This window comes from Eleutherodactylus coqui, chromosome 5, assembly GCF_035609145.1.
Source record: "Eleutherodactylus coqui strain aEleCoq1 chromosome 5, aEleCoq1.hap1, whole genome shotgun sequence".
Taxonomy (NCBI): Eukaryota; Metazoa; Chordata; class Amphibia; order Anura; family Eleutherodactylidae; genus Eleutherodactylus; species Eleutherodactylus coqui.
Genome location: NC_089841.1, coordinates 56,636,968 through 56,647,440, shown reverse-complemented (window position 1 = coordinate 56,647,440; position 10,473 = coordinate 56,636,968). Strand labels below are relative to the sequence as shown.

Sequence of the window (10,473 nt, the reverse complement as noted above, 5' to 3'; positions counted from 1 at the left end):
GATTATTTGAATATCTGGAGGCAGGTAACTATATAACATGCTATATAAGCCACGGAACATAAGCCATTGTATCTGTGGAAGCACAGGAACATCTTACATCATGCAAAGAATTACTAGCACTAATTACCATCATTAATACTACTGTTGACCACCATATCTTTACTGCTGCTACTTATACTGACAGGTTACCACTACTATAGGCTATACTACTCAATAAAGAGGGGCTGGATGCCTTTCTTGAGCGATACAATATCATATGTTATATTACTAATTACTTCAGAGGGTTTGGTGATCCAGGGATTATTCAGATTGGAGTTGGAAGGAATTTCTATCCCATAAATGGAGAAAATGGGTTTCAACCTCTGTTTTTTTGTTGCCTTCCTCTGGATCAACATTGGGGGGTGATAAGCTGAATTGGATGGACATATGTCTTTTCTCGGGCTAACATACTATGCTACTACCAATGCCACCTCTGCTTCTACTCCAGTGTTACTATTACTTTTACTAATTTTTTTTTACTATTTACTATTACTAGTTTCACTCCCATATTACTACCATTAGATCACTATCATTACTGTTCATTATTACTAATTCTACTAATAGTTTTAAGTCACTATTGCTGCTACTTTTAGGCTGCATTCAGACGAACATATATCGGCTCGGTTTTCACGCCGAGCCGATATACGTTGTCCTCGTGTGCAGGGGGGAAGGGGGGGAGGATGGAAGAGCCAGGAGCAGGAACTGAGCTCCCGCCCCCTCTCTGCCTCCTCTCCGCCCCTCTGCACTATTTGCAATAGGGAGAGGCGGGGAGGGGCTAATTCTCGGAACTTAGCCCCGCTCCTGGCCCGCCTCTCCCCCATTGCAAATAGTGCAGAGGGGCAGAGAGGAGGCAGAGAGGGGCGGGAGCTTAGTTCTAGCTCCTGGCTCTTCCATCCTCCCCCCCCCCCCCACCTGCACACGAGGACAACGTATATCGGCTCGGCGTGAAAACCGAGCCGATATACGTTCGTCTGAATGCAGCCTTACTTCCATGTCAGTATTGGTTTTACTACTATTTACATGTCACTACTGCTCCTATTAGGCCTCCCTCACACAGGCACTTTTTCCGCGATTAACACAGCGTTTTCAGCGCCGCGCTAAATGCGATATAATGCTCCCATCAGGGGCATAACTAAAAGCTTATGGGCCCTGATGCAAAACGTGAGCTGGGGCTCCCCCTCTATCTGTATCTGTACCCGTACCCATACCTAAACCATGCTGCACAGAGACATAACTTGAAGCTTCCGGGCCCCAATGCAAAACCTGTAACAGGGCCCCCAACGATAATGCTTTATTCAAAGTACTGGGCTCCCTATATGGAGAAGAGAGGCCTTATGGGTCCCCTAAGGCTCCCGGGCCCGGGTGCAACCGCATCCCCTGCACCCTCTATAATTACGCCCCTGTCTCCTGTTGTTTTCAATGGAGCCTCTCAGACAGCTGCTCAATTGTGGCGCCCATCTAATAAGGATTCATATTGAGCCTGGGCTTACACGACCGTATGCGTAAAACTCTGCGTGACTCACGTAGTGTATTACCACTGTAGAGCCAGTAGCCTATCGCGGCGTACGGCAGCGATTTCGTAATGCGCTTGACAGCGTATTTCACACACGCTGCCATGCACAGTCTTCCTGTTTTCTTTTTTTGTTTCAATTTCCCCTTCAGTCGCTTCACGACATGTAAATACCGCCCATACGCTATATAATTGCGTATGTACAACTTTGATTAGGCACCCATAGAGAACAATGGGCTTTATCACGTGTTATAACATGCTGCGTTCTTTTTTTTGCGCGAGTATGACGCAGAATGAATATCCCAAATGCGCATAGATCAATGAAAATCAATTTACTTTCATTAAATCTATTCATCACGTCTCACGCACGTATAATACACAGGGAAATTACGCTCTTGTGAACCCAGCCTTAAACTGATCCACGGAAAGTTTGTCTTGTGATTCTATGCTGCACTCCGGGCCCACGGCTGTAATCATTATATACTGAAGCGACAATCGTGAAAGGGCCGGTGGCTCTAATAAAGTGCTCTTTTTATTTATCTAATCTCTCTCTCATATCTATCTTTCTGTCTATCCATCCATCTGTCCTACCTCTTCTATCTTTTTGTTATTTTGTAGCACTGTCCCTTTAAGATGAATCCAAGCTGTGGGGTGTGTTGTAAGAGCTGGGGGCTGGCTCTGACTCCTCCACTCCCTCTCTAGCTCTTCTCCGTACTTACATGAACTCTGACCATGCATCGCGTTCGCCATAACTGCATCCTGTGGAGTGTCATATGCTTTCCCACAGAGATCTGGGATATGGGTTTCAGTTCCTGAGCAGATCACTTAACAATCTACTGCAGGATTATTGTATCTGGATCCGGAATACTGCAAGGACAGACACAGATCCCCACCTTCTCCTGTAGGCCGGGCGTAGTACAGATACCATAGCACGGTATGATTAGTAACCAGATCTATAATGTCTGCTGAATTCCTTACAGAGAAAATTGTCTTTTGCACAAAATACACTCTTTGTTTTAAAAAAAATCACGCCCCTAGAAGAAGTTTTCATTTTGCTGCAAAACTCAGTTACTGCTTAAATGCAGTTACATCAGGCTGATATTAAATGATGAGCATTGTGGTGATTGGAGGAACGGTCTTGTCACCCAAGGCCCTAAAAGTGGTTCCCCCCTTGGCCTATAAAAGGCTCTCGGAGGCTCCTTGTGTGTAGTGACCTCTTCTTCCGCTTGTGTAGAGCTTGTTGGCCACTAGACGCCTCTACAACGCAGAGAAGAGATGTCACCCTGTTAGCAGAGTCTGAGAGGGGCGCATTATTGGGTGTGGGAAGCTGGATGGTCGTATCGATGAATTGCCCCCCACCAGGTCATTCTGACCAGACTGGTAAGAGGTGTTGGGACCATGGGATGTCTGAGGGCACACAAGGTGACCAGACTCAGGAGCCCCCGACAGACCACCAGTAGAGAGGATCGTTTAATTGACAAGCACGAGCAGTTCCAACTGTTTCATTGTCCGCCATCCAGAGACAGGGGGCGCCATCGGTACACCCCTGTGTCTGTCAGAAACATTTCTAGGCACTTGGCTGAAGGACATTTTGTCTCATGGCACCCATTACATGTACTGTCTTTGATACCCACCATCGCCTTCAATAGCAGTGAGGCCGTGAACAATGAACCTGTATGCTACGGTTCGGAACCTCGGTTGTTTGCAGTAATGAATCCAGGTTTAGTTTGGGCGCTGACAACAGCTGTGTTCATGTCTGGAGACCTCGGGGTTAGCACCTCAATCCTGCCTTTGCTGTGGAGCAGCACACGGCCCCCCAGACCATCACACAAGTGGGGGTAATTGCATATGGCAGTCGGTCACCCCTAGTAGTGGTATGAGGGTCAATGACAGCTCAGCGATATGTTCAGGACATCCTGCAGCCACATGTGTTCCTCTCATGGTGGCTTCCAAGAGGCTTCCAGTAGGATAATGCTCGGCTGCACACAAAAGAGTGTTACAGGAATGTCTCCATAACATTGTCACACTTCCATGGCTGCCCAGTTGCCAGATTTATCACCAATAGAACATGTATGGGACCATCTGGGACACCAACTTCTACAGCCTATAAGTTTGCATGATCCAGAGGCTCAGTAACAGCAAGTGTGGAGTGATATGCTGCAGGATATCATACAGAACATGTATGCCTCCATGCCTGCCTGTATAACATCTTGTATCTAAGCTAGAGGCAGCCCAACAGGGTACTAGAGCCTCCATTCCCCCCATATCACATCTTACATCCAAGCTAGAGGCGGTACAACAGGGTTCTAGAGCCTCCATGCATGCCCATATCATAGCTTGTATCCAAGCTAGAGACAGCCCAACAGGGTGCTAGAGCCTCCATGCCCGTCTGTATCACATCTTGTATCCAAGCTAGAGGCAGTACAATAGGGTACTAGAGCTTCCACGCCTGCCTGTATCACATCTTGTATCCAAGCTAGAGGCAGTACAACAGGGTACTAGAGCCTCCATGCCCGCCCGTATCACATCTTGTATCCAAAGTAGAGATGGTACAACAGGGTACTAGAGTCTTCATGCCAGCCCATATCACTTCTTGTATCCAAGCTAGATGCAGTACAGTAGGGTACTAGAGCCTCCATGCCCGCCCGTGTCACATCTTGTATCCAAGCTAGAGGCAGTACAACAGGGTACTAGAGTCTCCATGCCCCCGTATCACATCTTGTATCCAAAGTAGAGATGGTACAACAGGGTACTAGAGCCTCCATGCCCGCCCGTATCACATCTTGTATCCAAGCTAGAGGCGGTACAACAGGGACCTTCAAGGGGTCAGTTTTCCACTATAAATTCTCCTTTTGCTGTGATATAGTAATCACTTACTTATATCAATGTTACAATCACACAGAGAAAGTTTCAATTTATTTCGACAACTTCTAGGGGAGGGCTTGTTTTCTTGACAATGAGTGTTTATACAGCCACAGTTTAAACACACATTCTACATAGCGTATTAAGTATCTTAGTAAATACTTTGCTTTTCTTATCTTATTCTACATATGGATGTTTTATCCTGCAGTCAGACATAGAACTATAATGAAAATTCTGCTGGAATTCTGTTCCCAAACGATTGCTGTTTGCACGCTTCAACAACTTTACTAAGTGACTATCTGAAAGATAGTTGCTCCATGTAAAGGTACCTTTATAATGCCTCCTTTTATGCAGGAAAATAAAACAAATTGCCCTTATGTACCCCTTTTACTACTCCAACTGCTCCAACCTGCACTGCTCACTTTTGTGTAGCATGATCATATCACATGGTCTATCTCCAGCCTCAGTGTTGGTGCAGCTGGGGCCAGTGATTGGCTGTATGGATCATGTGGTAGACAGCACATGATCCCTGTACCTAGAAGTGAGTGGGGGGACCAGAGTGGCATAGTGCCTCCCAAGATAACAGGGGTTAGTGTTGATGGTGTAGAGTAAGGGTGACTTTAATTTAATTTTATTTCATTTAGAAAAGATTTCTGGATATTGACCCATCAAATTTGTTCATATTTTTAGATACCCTAATAACCATAATAGATTAGGTGCCATGAAACAAATAAATGACTTTCAGAACTCCTCTTTAGACTTTGTGGAGCTCTTGGTTCCACAATTTTCATGCTTCTCATCAATATGGAGAAGGATTTGATTAACTTTGGGAGATGCCATATGTGAATGTCGTATAACAATATATGCTATTTATCTGGTTGTCATTAACTGTCTTCCTGTCTCCTGTTTAAGACTCTTTGATCTTCAGATATGGTCGGTCTAACAGTCTCGCCTGAGATCTCATTGGTGGATGAACCGGTGAAGATTCAAGCTTGGGGCCTCCCCCCAGAGCAGATCATCACTCTAAGGGCATGGATAAAGGATGAGAAAGGGCAGATCTTTCACTCCAGAGCTTTCTACAAGACGGATATGGAAGGGAAGGTGGATCTGGAGAAATCTCCGGCCACTGGTGGAGACTTCAATGGAGTCTGTCCTATGGGGCTATTCTGGGCTCTAAAGCCAGCTATTCCATTTCTAAGGCTCATGAAACGTGATGTGATGGGAAGTCCATTCTATTTTCATCTGGAAATATATTCCTCATTGGTGTTATATCCAGTTGCTGAAGATTCTCCTATTGCCACCAAAGTAATTGAAAGATGGTATGTGGCTCCCGGAGTCCAGAGGATAATGATAAGAGAGGGACAAGTACGAGGAGCACTTTTTCTTCCACCAGGTAGGTAGCTACATAGTTTCTCCATTGTCTGTTACAAGTATAAAAAGATTATAAGTAGGTGAGCTAAATTTGCTATATGACATAAGATAAGGCTAAGGCCTGCTTTACATTGGTGATGTCTTGGGCAATATCTGTTGGTGTATTGCCATACAGTGCCAAAGCAACCATAACATTGTAGTGCCATACTGTATGCTGCCCAATTAGCTTTTTTGTGCAGGTGTCTTAATAGCCATGTCACACATTGCTGTCACCATCATAATCTACAGACATTTCCCAGAGGAGCACTGCTTGGCATTATAAGTCTCCTAAAAGCCCTCTTACTGGTCTCTATAAGGAGAACTATCATCGCTGGGACGACATGTCAAGCATCTGCGCCCAACAGATAGTCTTGTGTAAAAGGATCCCTACTCTTCCTATCTCCTCTTCTACTGCAGATAGAGTGAGAAACTGCCAGCTTAAATTAGTGCTGATGCTGCTGTGATCTCAGGACCTTATTAGCTAGCAAGCTTCTGGTATAGACTCACAGTTTGTAATTCCCTGTTTAGGTAACATATTCAAAGAATTACTTTATCAATGGATTCCTTAAGGTAGGCTTTAATTATTACAGTAGCAAAAATCCATCATCTTGTGGTGCAATTGGGTTTGAGAGTACAAATTCCTTTCTCCATATGCTGAGTTGACATTAGAATCATGGCAACTAACCATCAACCACAAGGAGAATTTCATGTAGTTGGTCATACTGAATATTCCCCAGCAGATTCTTGTGAGGAAAATATATTTTTCATTTTTATTCAACGTTATGTTTACTTCACCAATAATGGTCTTCTTCCCACTGTTAGATTTCCATCTGATTAAAATCCAATACTTCTCTATCTTGTCTTCTTATTAGGTGAAGGACCCTTTCCTGGACTTATTGACATGTTTGGAGGTGTCGGTGGTCTACTAGAGTTTCGTAGTAGTCTTTTGGCCAGCCGCGGCTTTGCTTCTCTTGCTCTGGCGTATTTTGCTTATGATGATTTACCTAATTTCCTTAGTCAAGTGGATTTAACATATTTTGAAGAAGCTGCTCAGTTTTTATGTAGTCATCCAAAAGTAAGTTTGAATTCTTCTGACATGGAAACATGCTAACAGGTTGTACAGGGTGTGGACTTCTCTGAAGGTCTAACTTTAATTTTATGTCAGTGGGACAATGAAAAAAGTAATTTCTACTTGCTGTAAATGAGTGTGATATAGGGAAAAGCTGAAAGTGCTCATTACATTTTCAATTTCTCCTGTTCATCTTAAAGGGGTTCTGCCAAGATACACAACCCCTCCCAGAATACAAGGCTAGGGGCACTCAGCTGATGACCCCGTATCCCAATCTTGGCACCCCAGGCAACCTGCTGATTTTGCCGGTAGAAGCCGGATCAGCTACAAATTTTACTGCAGAGGAAATGTAATATTACAGGACAGCCATTCCTATGAATGGCTGTCCTGTAATACCAGGATGGTAGGAGGTCTGCCAAAACAAAACCCATTCTTACTAAGTGGTTTTCCATTCTGGGTGACAGAGGGGAAACTTGAGCTGTAACCCGCTCTATGACATTCATATGCCCTTCATTGACCTTGTATTTTCAATAACTAGAACTATATACCTCTTGTTCTTGTGATCGGTGGGGCCTCAACAATTAGCCCCCACTTGAACTGTTTTAAGTTGAATTGGCTGCACCAACTGACCCCTACATCATTATATATGTATAGATCCATCATGAACCAGTGTCACAACTTACTCTACCTTTTAGGTGTCGGGAGATGGAGTTGGAGTGATCGCTATATGTAAAGGAGCTGAGATGGCTTTGGCCATGGCGTGTTACCTGCCTCAGGTTGCTGCTACAGTATGCATTAATGGAACCAATGCTGTGAATGGTAATAGCCTTATTTACGGTGATCTCTTTGTGAACGGCATACCCTACCATGCAGAGAGATTTCTGATGACAAATATCGGGTCTTTGAGTCTCACCAACTCAATGGATGATCCAAGAAAACCAGAACACCAGGACTGTATATTGCCCCTGGAGAAAGCCAGAGGTCCCATACTCTTTGTGGTGGGAGACAAAGACCAGAATTACAACAGCTTGTTCTTTGCTACGGAAGCAAAAACCAGAGCCGTAAAATATGGCAAGAAGGATGTCTATGTGCATTGTTATCCAGGAGCGGGACATCTTATAGAGCCTCCAGGCTCCCCTTTTTGTCCAGTATCCCAGTCCCCATTCTTTCCGTCTCCTTTGATGTGGGGTGGAGAGCTCCTGCCTCACTGTAAAGCACAGGAAGCTAGTTGGAAAGAGATTCAAGAATTTTTCCATAGAAATATTAAGTGCTCTCGACGGAATAAATTATGATCACTTTAGTCTATTGAGGGATCTACACTCCTGCATACTATAAACAGAGCTGAACATGACTACTGTAATTTCCATTATCTAAATTCTAAATTGGAGATATGGTAATTATAATTTATATTTATATAGTGCCAACATATTCCGAAGCACTTTACAAATTAGGGAACATGTACAAACAAAATAAGACATTACATAGAGTTCTGGACCAATAAACCATGTAAACAATAGGAGTAAGGGTCCTGCTCACAAGAGCTTACAATCTATGCGGAAATAGATGTGAGGGTCCTGCTCACAAGAGCTTACAATTGTGACACAGGAGGTAGTGGTGCTTGCTCTATACAGTGGTACATAAAGCTATATGAGTCAGTCACTAGTTGGTATCAATGTATGTACAGATGTAAAGTGCGTTAAGGTATAAGAGCTTTAAGGGATACTGTTGGATGAAGGGGTCGGGTTCTGAGGGAAAATGTAAAAAAAAGGGTAGATGGAGACAAGTTAGATTAGGGGAATGTGCTAAGCCTCCCTAAAGAGATATGTTTTTAGGGCACGCTTAAAGCGGTGGGCGTCTGGGAATAACCTGATTGTCTGGGGTAGCGTATTCCACAAAACTAGAGCTGCTCAGGTAAAATCTTGGAGGCGAGAGGTTCGGATCAAGGAAGAGCTTAATGTAAGTTCTGAGTTGTATTCGATAGCGGATAGGCAACCAGAGCAGTGATTGGCGCAGGGTAGAGAGATCGGTGCAGTGACTGGCATAGGGCGGAAGGATCAGTGCAGTGATTGGTACAGGGTGAAGGCATTGGTGTAGTGACTGGCACAGGGTTGAGACATCAGTGTACTGGTTGGACAAAAAGATGAGTCTGGCTTTTGCATTCAGGATAGATTGGAGAGGGGAGAGTTTAATAATGGGCAAACTACTCAGTAGCGATTTGCAGCAATCCAGATGAGGATGGATCAGGGCAGCAATAAGTGTTCTTGATGTCTCTATAATAAGAAAAGGGCAGACTCTGAAGATGTTTTTGAGCTGCAGGTGACATGAGTGTGCAAGTTATTGAATATGGGGAGTGAACGAAAGATCAGAGTCAAATATGACCTCAAGACAGTGGGAGTGCTGCTGAAGAGTTATGGTAGTACCATAGACTGAGATGAAAATATCAGGTTTAAGTCAGTTAGTAGATGGTGGAAACACCATAAGCTCAGTTTTTGAAAGATTTAGTGGCAGGTAGAGATAGGACAAGATGGTAGAGACAGCGGAAAAAAGCTATCACTGGTGTCTTGTACAAAAGAGTGATGTCTCGGAAAGGAGTATATAACAGGGTGTCATTAGCGTAGAGTTGGTACTGAAAGCCAAATCTGCTGCTAGTTTGTCCATTAGGAGATGTGTAGATGGAAAAGAGAAGAGGACAGAGGACTGAACTCTGAGGAACCCTAACAGCAAGAGGAGAAGAAGTAGAGATGACAATTATAAGTTGTTACAAGGGCACATGGTTGTCATAGATGGGACTCCTCCAAATAAGACCCCCCTCTATGAGCCAAAGCAGAGACCAAGTAACAGCTCTCTCTGATGGACTTGGGCCATCCAATTATTACATGGATGGCCATTCATTCGAATGGCTACCCTGTAATACTGTTAGAACCCTCCAGAGCTAGACTCGTGGAAATTAGCTGATCGTCATGGAAGCTCCCATACCATATTAAGGGGTTTTCTGTGATAAGACATACCCTTTAATGCCATGGAGCTACTCGACCCTAATGCAACAAGGTAATCTGTAACAGGGCCCCATCTACCTTTTGCCATTTGTAATACTGGTGTGGCCTTATTGACCAGAGCCCAGGTACGCTATACATTGGGTGAAACTATACAATTTTATTTTTATCTGCTTAAGGGTGCATTCACACAAACGTATATCGGCTCGGTTTTCACGACAAGCCGATATACGTTGTCTCTCTCTGCAGGGGGGGGAGGATGGAAGAGCCAGAAGCAGGAACTGAGCTCCCGCCCCCTCTCTGCCTCCTCTCCGCCCCTCTGCACTATTTGCCATGAGAGGAGGCGGGACAGGGGTGGGGCTAAGGTCCGAGAATTAGCCCCACCCCACCTCTCCCTATTGCAAATAGTGCAGAGGGGGCGGAGAGGAGGCAGAGAGGGGGCGGGAGCTCAGTTCCTGCTCCTGGCTCTTCCATCCTCCCCCCCTGCACACGAGGACAACGTATATCGGTTTGGCGTGAAAACCGAGCCGATATACGTTCGTGTGAATGCACCCTAACACTGTTACATAGTTTTTCTATCAGTAATTGTA

The 10,473-nt window shown here is 44.6% G+C and overlaps 1 protein-coding gene across 1 annotated transcript; it reads left to right on the top strand.

The window, feature by feature from the left end:
- The first annotated feature begins 2,256 nt into the window (after positions 1-2,256).
- Positions 2,257-10,128, top strand: BAAT (bile acid-CoA:amino acid N-acyltransferase). The gene is made up of 4 exons (XM_066602557.1): positions 2,257-2,483; positions 5,324-5,804; positions 6,694-6,896; positions 7,586-10,128. The coding sequence occupies exons 2-4, from the start codon at positions 5,342-5,344 to the stop codon at positions 8,180-8,182; spliced, it is 1,263 nt and encodes a 420-aa protein (XP_066458654.1). The 5' UTR covers positions 2,257-2,483; positions 5,324-5,341; the 3' UTR covers positions 8,183-10,128.
- Positions 10,129-10,473: the final 345 nt, after the last annotated feature.